The 14,119-nt window shown below is 44.4% G+C and overlaps 1 protein-coding gene across 6 annotated transcripts in view; it reads left to right on the top strand.

The window, feature by feature from the left end:
* The window catches only part of arhgap32b (Rho GTPase activating protein 32b), a 90,159-nt gene that overhangs the window by 24,152 nt on the left and 51,888 nt on the right, over positions 1-14,119 (top strand). For 5 of the 6 annotated variants that reach the window (XM_070555666.1, XM_070555665.1, XM_070555662.1 and 2 more), the window contains exon 2: positions 2,305-2,425. In XM_070555666.1, coding sequence (XP_070411767.1) covers positions 2,331-2,425 — 95 coding nt within the window. In that variant the 5' untranslated portion in view covers positions 2,305-2,330. Of the gene's footprint in view, positions 1-2,197; positions 2,426-14,119 lie in introns of those variants that run through there. The other variant, XM_054730470.2, reaches the window with a different exon arrangement.

Raw genomic sequence — 14,119 nt, 5'->3', positions numbered from 1 at the left:
GATTATAAGGCGCACAGTCGATTTTTGGGAAAACTAAAGGATTTTAGGTGTGCCTTGTAGGAAAATACGGTACATTGAACTAAATAATTACACTGACATTTCTTTATTTCACTAGACAAATTAGGAGTCAGATGCAAGCAAGATATGATGGACTGACCTTTTGCTGGTCTCGGTTCAGTTTTCTGCGCCATGTTCTGCCAGGCTCAGAGCACATTTGTTTGGTCATGTGACAAACTCACTCTTCTTCTGTGGTTGCCCAGTAAACATTTTTGATAGTGGTGCTCTTGCGCTCTCTTGTGGCACAAAAATACATTACACCCCAGCGCAGCAGAAGAACTAGAAGCAGTTAACCGGGCAAAATTATTTTACCCGGTTACAACATTAACGGCAATTGACCGGTTAACCGTTTAACTATGTTCATCCCTAGTGGCAGCCTTCGTTACATGAATGGTGAGTGTCCAGAGAGAAGCCTGCTTATTAGGGATGTGTATTGGTGAAACTATGGCGATATGATACGTATCACGATACGGGGAGACCATACGATATATTGCGATACATTCAGCCAGACGATATCAGTGATCTTTTTTAGACTGAATTTATTGTAGGAAAATTCTCTAAACAGCCTGATACGTATTATGTTTAACATGAGGTATCTGAACCATAATAGAGGGACTCACGTTTCAATGATGGAAACAAAACCCACTGCTCACTGCTGCCAACTAGCGGTCGGCGTTTGAATTGCATCAATAGAAAATACACAAATGTTTGCATGTAAATTCTTCCAAAAATTTGATACACAGCTTTTGAATATTGATATAATATTGCAGGAAAAAGTCTCACAATATATTGCCGCATTGATATTTTCTTACACCCCTACTGCTTATTGTTACTACCTTCATTACTGTGCTAATTTTTGATGCTGTTGTTTCAGTAGAAACAGGGCTAGCCTGAACTTGATGCTAGCGTATATCGTGTGCGATGGCGTTTCGAGTGAAATGCACACGAGAGCCTAGAGGACTGAGTCTGCCCAGGAAGTCTGCCTCAGATGGAGAACCAGCTGCTTGAGTGTGGCCTGTTAGGATCCTGGTCCTCCCCCGCTTTCTCCTTCTGCACTTCCCCTCCCACTCTCTCTCCATCTCTTCCTGACGTCATTCTGGGATTACAGAGCAGTCTGCAACACAAATCGGTTTGTGTGAGCTCCTTGTTTTTTTGGGTCATTCCTTCTTTGTTGCTGTTATCACCTCAGTTCATATGATTTGATTTGAGGCCATGCGGTTGGCGATGCCACACCAGCCGCACCCGAGCTGTCTCTTTGACAGTCATGTGATACAATCGTAGTGAGTGCTGGATTTACACAACGCCTCTGTGTCAAATGCAGCCGATCTTGGAGTGACATTTAAGATGAGCTCATCTAATTGTTGGGTCTAGTTACTGGAGACCAGAACAAAGACTTGTGTGACTTGACTTGGACTTTGTGACTTGGGTTTTCAGCAGTCTGTATTTTATTTGTTCTGATGTGAATATAATGGTTGTTTAACATCAGAGTACACAGATTTACTGTTACTAGGCATCATTGGTGGCCCGGGGGGTAGAAGTATGTATCGTTATCAAGGTGAAATCCTCAGTGATGATTTTAGGCCATATCACCCAGCCCCAATGCTAACTGTAGAGCAGTATTCACATTTAGGTGACTGGTCCTGTTTTAGCCCAGCTGGACTGTTTCTGCAGGCTGAGGTCTCTTAAAGAGCGTAACTCCAGCAACACGAGTGGTTTTAATGGTTCATAACTTTAGAACCCAGGAGGGCGTCAGCCAAATCAGATTGGTGTTGTTGAGTCGTAGTTTTTATCTAACTGATAAAAGGTGCTTTGAGGTCTGACTGATGGAAACAAGGCTCTGTTGTTATAGCTAGAGTTAGGATGCAGATTTTCTGCTTCTGTTTGTGGGCTGAGGGAGGAAACGCGATGGCAGGGAAACCCGTGTTGCTGTCTGTTTATTCACACCGGAGAGTGTCTGCCAGACTCTCCATGTGTTCACGCCAAAGTCAAATCCTGTTTCTCAGAGCTCATGATTCAGTTGATCCTCAGACTACCCACACAAGCCTAATTGTTTTTTTCCCCACCCCCCACCCCTCCTCCCCTCTTATCTACCATTGTTTTCACAGTTCATCATTCGTCTCCTCCTTTGATTTTTCCCCTCATCGTTGCTCTTATTTCCCTCCTCGTTTCCTCTCCTTGTCTACTTCTTAACATCCTTCCCTCTCCTTCCTCCTCCTCCTCGTCCCTCCCTCTCCACTTCTCTGGCAGGCTGCTCATTGCGGTGAGTCAGTGTCATGGAGGCAGGCAGCGGGGCTGCCGCAGCGGTGGGGAGTGCATCACTGGGACTGCTGGGAGCCACAGCCACGTCCAGCCATGACATCCCGGACAGGTAAGAGGACCGCGTGAGTCGGAGTGTTCTCCCTGAGAGTGGGCTGAGTGTGGAGGAACGGACCACACCTCAGGTGGTGAGCAGGCTAGTTTGTTTATAGTCAGAGACGGGGCTCGAAGAGTTCCTCAGACTAATGCCTGGATTTTACCAGTTGGATGATCTGTTGTGTAGTTACGTGCATGCACATGCTCGTGCTGTTGTTAGAAAGATTGCTTCCTCAATGCCTCAAGCAGAAATGACACAGAGGTATACATACGCATGCAGAAAAAGGGGGAGGCAGAGAGGTAGAAACGTGCCTGAGTGCTAAAGCTGAGCTGATAGGGTGAGTTTGCACAATCACCACCCCACCCCCTGTTAAGTTTGCACCCTCCCACTCGAGCCACTCTCACACAGAGCCTGTCAGCCCCCATAGCAACTGGATGGCAGCCATCAGTAATCATCCCCGCTGGAAAGCCTCATTCAGGTTTCCGTCACCCACAGTCATTCAGCTCTGAGCTCCAGCAACCGCTGCCCCCACTGAGAGGCTGAGCGGATCATCTTTCACTTAATTACGTCATCGCTCCAACTGTACACCCACACCATCCTGCTCGTGCAGTGTCATCACATGCACACCCCTCCTTCGTGCACTAGCATTCACTGGTCATTAGACATAATGCTTAGAGAGGACAAACGTCTGATGGCCTGTGCTCTTACAGGATCTCTCATTGTTTTTCATTTAGCCGTTAGCAGGTGCTGCAGGGGACTTCACCTAGCTGCTCTACATTACAGCAGTGAAGCTCTGCCAGTGAGGTAGAGCTAATCTCAACAGAATCTGAGAATCTCTGCTGCCACGGTGTGCAGCAGCAGCAGGAGGAAATAAAAAGTGACAGTATTTCTGGCATTATCGCCATAGGTCTGAACGGTGGTTCGGGGTATACAATCTGTTTTACCATCCCATTCCCATGGCTGTATTACATATAACTGAACTTCTGTTAATGCTGTTTACTCCTGTAGACAGCTAAGCTAGTCAGATCTGGTGGCTGAAACAAGGCTGCGAAGGCAAGACATTAGCCAGAATTTGCTGATTGAATAGCTGGGCTGCATTGTAAAGGAGAGGAATAAAGCCATGGTGCAGCTTCAGCAGGTCTAAATTCATGACCCTTCTGTAATATATGGTGAAGTAAGAACTTTGTATAGAAGGCGACTGGAAAAACGTCTAAAATCACCTCCTTCAGTCACCTCTGCTTCCCCTCAGTAATACTCAGGCAGCACCATGTCCTGCTCCATCAAACGGATGCATCTGTCTTTCTATTGCAGATGTCTTCTGCTGCAAACAATCCTCTATTTTGTTCGGAGGGTAATGTTGAGGATTATAGTCGAGGCATATCAGCCCCTACACCTGCTCCTATTTCACCCTTATAGTCCTAACCTGGGTCCAAATCCTGCACTTGGGTTACCATGGCAGCAGCAGCTTAGCATACATTAACCAGTGGTTCAATATTAAAACTGAGTAGTATTGTGTGTGTGTGTGTGTGTGTGTGTGTGTGTGTGTGTGTGTGTGTGTGTGTGTGTGTGTGTGTGTGTGTGTGTGTGTGTGTGTGTGTGTGTGTGTGTGTGTGTGTGTGTGTGTGTGTGTGTGTGTGTGGTGGTGGGGGTGGGGGTGGGGGGTCGGTCATCAGCAGGGACGGGCATTTGGCCACGGCCAGAGATTTAGAGAAGTTGAATCCTGCTGAAGAGTGGTGAATCAAAGGATCAGCAACCAGGATTGGGAAGGATGAAGAGACAAGACGTCCCCAGGAGGTGATGCTGGGGAATGAAACCAAAATGCTGTAAACTGCATCGCATTTAGTGATCTTCTAATCTAGCCAGGCAGGCGAGCCGACCACGAGAAAGAACAGATTCATCGCTCTGGATGTAAAGATCTGATGGAGCACAGATGGGGAGTTATGTGATGTCCATAATGTTTTACCACACTTTAGCATGGCAAGCCATTCTCTCTCTCTCTCTCTCTCTCTCCCTCTCTCTATTATATATATATATAGAGAGAGAGATATAGATATATAGAGAGAGAGAGAGAGAGAGAGAGAGAGAGAGAGAGAGAGAGAGAGAGAGAGAGAGAGAGAGAGAGAGAGAGAGAGAGAGAGAGAGAGAGAGAGAGAGAGAGAGAGAGAGAGAGAGAGAGAGAGAGAGAGAGAGAGAGAGAGAGAGAGAGAGAGAGAGAGAGAGAGAGAGAGAGAGAGAGAGAGAGAGAGAGAGAGAGAGAGAGAGAGAGAGAGAGAGAGACTGTCCACACAGGAAGCAACACTGATTGTCGATCATTTTTACTGCTGTCGTGTAAATGGAACAGACAGCAGATGGAAATTATAGGCAGTTAGAAGGACATTCCCAATTAAGGAGTGGTTCTGCAGGTGGTGACCAGAGACCACTTCTTAGTCCCGCTGCTTTCTGGCTGTTGTTTTGGTCCCTTTTGAATGCTGGTGGTGCTTTCTCGCTGGTGGTAGCATCAGACAGTCTACAACCCACACAAGTAGCTCAGGCAGTCCAGCTCATCCAGGAAGGCGCATCAGAGTGAGCTGTGACGAGAAGGCTTGCTGTCTGTCAGCATAGTGTCCAAAGCGTGGAGGTGCTGCCAGAAGACAGGCCACTAAAATGTAGTTTTAATTCTAACTCACAGCAAATTCAGAAGGATTTACAAAGTGATTCCTTGTGAATAAAAAAGAGTAAATATTAACATGAATGGAACAAAATGTTGTTTATTTATTGTAGAGCTGATAATGAGACACCACAGCCTTCATTCCCCACTCTTTTCCATCCCGTCAGAGCCATAATGTTCTCTAGAGGACATCATTGGCAGGCTTCAAGTGACATGTTTCCCTGTGTGTTCAGTAAACATGCTATGCTCTGAAGAGTAGCTCATAAACAGCGATCACAGCCAGCCAAAACTCGTGTTGCTGGTTTTTGGGATTTTAGTCATTTTTCATCCTGAAACGATTCGTCACTCTCTGATTAAAGTAGAGATATTCTAGTCACCTGATTATACTTTAATACCCACGGCAGCAGAGGAGGTAATTGGCTGTTCCGTAATCAGAAGGTTGCAAGTTTGAGGCCCATTCCTGTTGCTGTGTCCTTGGGCAGGACACTTAACCCACCTTGCCTGCTGGTGGTGGTCGGAGGGACCGGAGATGCCAGTGCTTGGCAGCCTCGCCACTGCCAGTGAGCCCCAGGACAGCTGTGATAGTTAATCACTACCAGTGTGGGTGAATGACTGATTGCATTACATTCTTCAAATATCCAAAATATACCCATACTTCTGACTTTGTCTTCTTTGAGGGCTGATGGATACTTTTTTTATTGGGCCTGACATGAAATCAATTAAACCTGTCTGATAATTTCCTGGTTGATTAAGCAGCTGAGGGCGTTGTTAATCACTTTCAGCTGTATTGGTGTTCATGGACTTAACGACAGGTGCACTAAAGTGGCAACAATTACAAAACCCTCAACACAGGACTGGTTTAACATGAAGAGGTCATTTCAAGTTTCTCCCTCTTGATCGTTTTCGGCTGGTTTTCCGTTCGTGCTAGTTTTGGCTCTCTACTGGCAGTATGAGGCGATTCCTTAACACTACAGAAGTTGCACAGGTTGTCCAACGTCTCCAGGATGGCACATCCACACGTGCTGCAGCAAGAAGGTTTAATGTGTCTCCCAGCACAATCTCCAGAACACGGAGGAGATTTCAGGAGACTGGCGGCTATTCTCGGAGAGCTGGACAGGGCCATAGAAGGTCCACAACCCATCAGCAGGACCGATACCTGCTCCTTTGTGCAAGGCGGAACAGGCTGAGCTCTGCTCATGCCCTACAGAATGACCTCCAGAGGGCCACTGGTGTGAATGTCTCTACCCAAACAATCAGGAACAAACTTCATGAAGATGGCCTGAGGGCCCGACGTCCTGTAGTGGGCCCTGTGCTCACTGCCCAGCCCCGTAGAGCTCGGCTGGCATTTGCTCAAGAACACCAGAATTGGCAAGTCCGCCACTGGTGCCCTGTACATTTTACAGACGAGAGCAGGTTCACCCTGAGCACCTGTGATAGACGTGAAAGAGTCTGGAGAAGACAAGGAGAACGTTATGCTGCCTGCAACGTCGTTCAACATGACAGGTTTGGTGGTGGGTCAGTGATGGTCTGGGGAGGCATATCCATGGAGGGACGCACAGACCTCTACTGCCTAGGAAATGGTGCTCTGACTGCCATAAGGTATCAAGATGAAATCCTTGAACCCTTTGTCAGACCCTACGCTGTTGCAGTAGGTCCTGGTTTTCTCCTAATGCACGACAATGCCCGGCCTCATGTGGCAAGAGTATGCAGGTAGTACCTGCAGGATGAAGGAATTGAAACAATTGCAGGGCCTTCACGATCCCCTGACTTGAACCCAATAGAACATCTGTGAGAGATTATGTTTCGGTCCGTTAGGCGGCGCCAGGTTGCTCCTCAGACTGTACAAGAGCTCAGGGATGCCCTCACACAGATCTGGGAGGAAATGCCACAAGACACCATCCGTTGTCTCATTAGGAGCATGCCCCGACATTGTCAAGCATGCACACAAGCTCGTGGGGGCCACACAAGATACTGAAAAGCAATTAGAGTTGTAGAAAGTTTAAGTTTTTGAAATAATGGACTAGCCTGCCACATCTTCATTTCACTCCGATTTTAGGGTGTCTACACAATTGAGCCCTCTGTAGGCTGATGACTCTTATTTCCATTAAAAGACTTGGCATCTTTTTGTTCCTAAGACATTGCCCTGTCGTTATTTGCATTGATATCCAACGTCATATTGAGACCTGATGTATCTAATGTGTTTCTTTAAAGTGTTCCTTTAATTTTTGTGAGCAGTGTATTTCTTAAAAACAAGACTGTTATTTTCATCGTCCGCATTTGTATTGGGGTTTACCGCTACGCCGGTTACCGTGACATCCCTATCCTCCACACTGGTTGGTGATGTGAAACCCACCAAAACATGAAGGATGTTGGGTCAGCGTGGCTCCAGAGGCGAGGCAACATAACTGTTAGAGAATAATCTCTGGTCTTTGTTTCATTTCCCATTCAACTGAGCTGCTGTTGTTGTTTTAGCGGAGAAAGACAAACTGAATAGTCAGGATTGAACTCTTTACTCTAGTGTAGTATAAGTCTGGTTTTCCCACACAGCTGCAGAATATTTTACCTGAAGACTGTCAGCTAAGTGAAAGTTGGAGGTTACCAGAAAACAGGACAGTCACACTGACAGTACCCAGGACTTTGAGCTGTGCTGCAGGTGCACTTCCTGTTTGCTGACCTGCCCTTTCATTCAGGGATGCAGGGCATTTGAGGAGGATGCAGCACTTCTACAGGGAACGGGAACGAATTGAACAGTCTGAGTCTGATCTTTATCTCTCTCATCTGAAAGTGCCACACACTGTGTCAAGAGTTTTCAAGTGTCTCTGGTAAGTGGCACTTAAAGCATGTCATTAGAGTCTTTGTGGCTGTTGGACCTCAGAAACTCCAGAAGACTTCTTACAGCTTTTTTCACAAATGCTTTAATTTTAATTTAATCATGTTATATAATGAAATGTTATATTTGTAAATAGTAGCGATGTGAAATTTTCGGGCCGATTACGATGTCCGATATTAGTATCACTTTTATGGCCCATAATCGATATTTGCCAATACCGATATACTAACATTAATGCTTCTACAGTCTACAGATTTTTTTGTAGATTGAAAATTGTTGAAATTCAATTTGCGTTATTATGTGCACACACCACACACATTTACACTTCTGAGATGATTACCATCACTGTCACTTGACTAAACAAATGCGTATTACCCCCTCACCCTCTGAAACAGATAAACAAATGGAAACAAGATGGAAAAAATATCGCTTGTTAATATTGACCCTGTTTGATTTATCGGATCGATAACGATATGTTAAAAAAAGTTTTTTTTATCTGCAAACTGAGGACATCAGGAGCAAAGTGAGGACATTTTGCTGGACCTCACTTTGGTACAGTGGTACAGAGCTCTACTGGTTAGTTTGAGGTAGGCCTGGGCGATAAATCAGTTTAATGAATTCATCCTAATATTTTGTTGCGGACGATTAAAAAAAGAAAAAGTAAATCAAAATTTTATGTAATAGCATCTTTTTGGCCCCACCGAGCTTCCGTAGAATTAGTTTCACATAACTGCGACAATGTCACAGCACACACACACACGAAACAGCAACAGCAAGCAACTCCATGGCCACCGATGAGAGTGGGAAGTTTGCTCCTAAGAAAGGAGTTATATAATCTGTTGTTTGGGTTTGCTGCGACGGATGTAGAGCGTACCACCTTTATTCCAAAAGGGTGTTCATTTGTTCATTATTCATCTCAGAAATGAGGGTTACTTTTGTCTTGCTTGTGATTAAATAACAAACAAAATTGGCTTTGAGGTGCCTTCTGTTTGTACTTATTGCTATTCTTAATAATCGAGGGAGAGAGAATCTGAAAAGAATCATAAATCGAATTAAGAAAAATTAAATTGGAGATTTTATTTTTAGGCCGTATCGCCCAGCCCTAGTTTGAGGTATGGTGTGAATTAAGTTTTAGTTAAGGTTAGGGTTAGGAGTAGACTGGTTATGGTTTAGAGTTAGGGTAAGGCACAATCCAGTCACTAAAATGAATGGAAGTTAATGACGGTCCTCACAACGAATGCTAGGCTAGTGTGTGTGTGTGTGTGTGTGTGTGTGTGTGTGTGTTAAACTGAGTGCTGTATTCAGGGGGACATGTTTCTTCTGAGGCTGAATTAGATGGAAGGCAAGCGATTTCCTCCTCACAGCTTAGATGAATCCAAATACTTTGGACTAGGGTTGTCACGGTATGAAAATTTAACCTCACGGTTATTGTGACCAAAATTATCACGGTTTTCGGTATTATCGCGGTATTTTTTAAACGGTGTTGCATATGTTCAGAAAGCATTGATAGTCCTGTTCTACACAAACTGAAATAGTTTTGAAAAATTTTAACAGTGTTTATTAAACCTAAAATAACACAAAGTCTTAGCAAAAGTGCAACTTTTCACAAGTAAAGGAACAAATAGCTTCTTTTTCTGGAACATGTTACAATAGTCAGTGCAGGTTTAAATTATACAAATCCAAACATTCAAAACATAAACAATATGTAAACAAATCAAAGAAACACCACTTGTTTTCTCATATACTTGTTTTCTTCATTATCAAAATGAAAATCTAAAACTCCAGTCCACACTTGACTTGAGCGCTGTACAAGTCATCCTTAAAAAATATGTATTTAAAATAAATAGCCACTTTAAACAAATTACTAAAATAACTACTACACTATGTAATCAAATCCAAATGTTCAAGTATAAATGGCATTGAATAAGTAAACAAATCAATGACAAGGAACTAATCGTATATTTCTCTTCATCGTCAACAAATAAGATGCTTCATCCAGCAACAGGGTGTCCGTGACACGGTTTAAATGCTGGCAGAGGGCGCTGCGGCTGCAGGATATAGTGACTCGTTGCATTCTCCCTCAACAAAAAGTCCTCACGTCATGCATTTAAGCTAAAATGCTAATGTTAACTTACCTTGCACTGGCTGTAGAGACGTGGGTGATGGTCACGCAGATGTGCCATTAGATTCGAAGTGTTGCTGCCTTTTGCAGACACTTGTTTCCTGCACGTTCTGCAAACGGGATAGCCGTCTTCTATTAACTGTCCCTCAGCGTTTTCAGAAATCCAAAATATGCCCATACTTCCGATTTAGTCTTCTTTGAGGGCTGATGGATGTCCTGGGCGCTGCCGTCTCCTCCTTCCACCATTATTTCAGCTTCAAAGTTTTGGTGCCGTTGCAAACTAAAAAGTGCGTGTGCGCGCCGCGGGAACTTCAGCTGAAAAGACGGTGGCTGGTAAGGGTCATCGCGCCGAAACCGCGGCCACGGTAAACCCACCGAGATAATTTAGTTTTTTTAAAACTGGACGGTTATTTTTACTGTCAACTTTTTTACCGGGGTTTACCGCTATACCGGTTACCGTGACAACCCTACTTTGGACTTCTTCAAAAGGAACATCCCTTTTTCAGTGAAACTGACTTGAAGTCGAAGCAGAATCTGTTTTTATTACAAGTATGGAGATGCTGAACCGATCTGACTGCTGCTCTGAGCTCGACTGGTCTCCACTGTGTGAGGATGGAGACCATTGTGTCTGCTGGTCTTGTCAGAAAGGCTGTCAGTGATTGGAGAGAAGGTGGTTTTAATCAGAAACACATCAGTGTTTTCTACAAGCTGCTGATGTTGCTCTAGTGGTGAATTAATGATATCACGGCCCCTGTGAAACTCATGATCAGAGTCACGTGGCAGCTTGTAATTGAATGACTGAATGAATTTTTTCAGGCCAAACTGCATCAGACACAGACTGGTTCTTACTGCCTGATTACTGCTGTGGGTCTACAGTGATGTAAAGTGAGTCCTTGGTGTGTGTTCCAGGTATTTCATTACACAAGTCATTCATGCATAAACAGTAGACCCTCGCTATAAAGCGGTTCACCCTTCGCGGCCTTGTTGCTTCACAGATTTTTTTCCATCGATAAATAATAAGCGACAACAAAAATTGACATGAACAAAAATCCTATCAAAGTATTGGAAAAGATAGGCAGACAGAAAAAAGATTGGTAATGGGACTACACAAGCAAAGAACCAGCCAGAGTTTGGAGCCGGTCGATGTTTGAACAAGCAAGCGGCAACGACAGACATCAGTTATTGATGCCTATGCCGGTGACTGTTAAGGAGAGAATGTCTGCGGCTGGGAGGAGCAGCATTAGATGTGACCATCTGAAGAGTATTTGCTTGTTGAGTACGCATCCAGTGTCTCTCCTTGTTTTAAAAAGGAAAGCTAATAAATACTAGAGGCCGACCGATATACATTTTTTCTATATCTGCCTTCAGTTTCTTTCTTTCTCTCTCCCCCTGCATTGTGTTCTGCATCATGATTAGAGCATTGAGAGAGTTTGAACAGGAGGGAAAAGTGTGAAAGTGTTGATTCCTGTCTGAGAAAAGTGTGTTAGTGAGGGTTTACAGCTCTAAAACATCTATAATTGTAAAAAATAGTGCAACTCCTGCGACAAGCGAGGGGCCACTATATATGGATGGCAGGGGTTGCGTTAACCGGATATTTTCTGTATTTTGACAGTTTTTTCTAAAGGTGATGGACAAATCTGAAGTCTGTCGGTCATTTTGACTGATTGCATTTCACACCCCGACTTATGCCGGTGCGCTGACATTTTAAACGTTGCCTGCAGAGTACATCACGCTGGAAACAAAATCAATCAGAAGGAAATGCCAATCAGAGCATTGTCTCATACTTGGACACCATTCTCAACGTATCTCTATTGACAGCATGCATAAGCGCTGTTGACGAGCGCTCACAGCTTGCAGTGTGACGTAGCCTGTGACTCGTAGTCACAGGCCAGTGCAGCATGCAGGAGGATCTCCTCCTGCTTTCTGGATCTGGAAACCCTTCTTTCCAAGTTCAGGTTATTTCTTTTGGAGAAGTGTTCCCTGATTTTAAAACTCTGGTTGAAGTGGAGCTTGTTATTCCAGTCTACAGTGTAGAAGCAGACAGCTGCAAACGTGTGTGTGGTGGTATAATTGTTTACAATAGCAGGGGCTGCCATCTTGTTTCACAGCTTGTATTTAGTGTGACTTTGAATTTGGGTAGACTTACAGAAGGAGTGATTAAAATAAAGGCAACTTTTTAAAATTATATTCTGCCATTCATAATTTCTGTTTAGGAAAAAAATGATTACAATTGGGAATCAGATTAGGTTGGGGGGGGGGGGGGGGGGGGGGAATAAAGTTTTATTCTGAAATCTTAGTTAAAACTGTACTTTTGACTTTGTGACATCTGCTGCTGATCCACTAAAGGGCAGCTCCCACTGGGACTGGTGCAGTCAGACATTTGATGACTGGAAGTGTACATACACGGGGTCATTGGTCCTCTGGGTACAGGTCACCCTCTGACCACCACCGGCAGGGACACAATGACAGCGACAATCTGAGCGGGGCTCGAACCTGCAACCTTCCAATTATAGGGCGAGCACTTGACTCCTGTGCCACCGTTACCCATTTCCGATTATAATCGGTCACTTTTGAGTTTTTCATTCAGGCTGAACACGAAAGTAGTCTCCTACACCTATCTCCTGAATTAGCTTCTGATAGAAAATAGACTGTGAAACTCTAGGACTAGAAAAGCCCGACAGATCCACGTCACACTGTCACTTAAAATTCACGGACTCGGGTCTCGGCTAGTAGAAGCTAACGGTTAGCATTAGCAACTCCACCACACAGCAGAACTCCCCCTGGCTTGTGTTATTTGTGGAGATAAAAACAGAGCAAACATATGTGCAAATAAGAAAATAAGACTCCAAATCCTGTCCTCTGAAGCACCTTTTTCCTCTAGCTGAATTCTCTGTGCTGAAACAGGTGCAGCTTGGATGTGTTCTTTTTTTTTCTTGTTTTAGTGCATTGCTGAAGTGTCGGACTGTGAGCATTCTTTGGTTGCTCACAGAATCAGTCAGAGGGTTGCAAATGGCCCAAGGGCCACACTTTCCACAGCCCTGCACTGAACCAAACCACTTTAATAAATCAATATTTTCATTATAATTTATGTCACCATCATCAGGGAGATCTGACCCCACTACTCTTAGACAGAATTCACATGTGGTGTAGGTCCGTACGCTCAACACATATTGCACATTAATGCTGTAAAAGCAGAGAAAAGCTGCTGATCCAGTTTGATAAAGGCTGTGTGTGTGTGGAAACCACTCCGTTTGATGTTATTTATTCAAACACGGATGTAAACTCTCACTTTGACTCTCTAAACACTAAAGACACCGTTTCTCCATTTTACTGAGGCTTGTCTCCTTCCAGCTGCTTGATCCATCCAGTTTGCTGCAGTACCTCTCCTCCGGTGGCTGACAGCCCAATCCCAAACAGAACATGTAGGAGGAATTGGGGTTATGTTTATTTGCCACCACAGTTGCTTTTCTTACTTCCTGTGAGATTTGTGTGGTCCGTGTGAGCCAGGTGTTTTAAAAGCTCTCACCTGTCTAACTTTTCATTTATTAATGTTTTCACTTAGATGTCTTTTAATATCTGATAGCTTTTGTTTAGCTTTGGTGTACTGTTGGTTAAAGGTTTGAAATAAACAATATTATTTTTTAATTATTATTGTTTGTTTAATACGCTTTTAGAGTTTATCAAACCTTGTTTCTTCATGGCTCTGTCATGTGGGGGGGGGGGGGGGGGTGTAGTTTTTTGACCCATGACATGAAGAATCACCATGGAGACAAAAGGTAGGTAAAGTAATAGTATTTATTGTGCTTGGTTGAGGGATCCGGGTTTTGGAGGCTTCGATTGGTTCTGAGGGGAAAACAGGCGTGAGTGTCTTGAAGTTAATTGTGAACAAACAAGGGAAGAAGGGGGCTTACGGTTTCCAGGATGTTTTGGAGCTTCCGAGAAGGGCAAGTCGGGTCTGGCTGTGCGGGGTGGTCGAGAGAGAGACTAGGAGCTGAGCAAGGGAGACTTGGAGTCGAGGTGTTTCTGGGCGGGCAGGTGAGCGGTGGAGAGCAGATGGTCAGGGGCCAGCGGCATGGCTGAAAGGTAGGCGTTTGATCCGAGGAGTATTGT

This window comes from Nothobranchius furzeri, chromosome 10 (genome assembly GCF_043380555.1).
Source record: "Nothobranchius furzeri strain GRZ-AD chromosome 10, NfurGRZ-RIMD1, whole genome shotgun sequence".
NCBI classification, from domain to species: Eukaryota; Metazoa; Chordata; class Actinopteri; order Cyprinodontiformes; family Nothobranchiidae; genus Nothobranchius; species Nothobranchius furzeri.
This window is presented reverse-complemented; position numbering and strand designations above follow the sequence as displayed.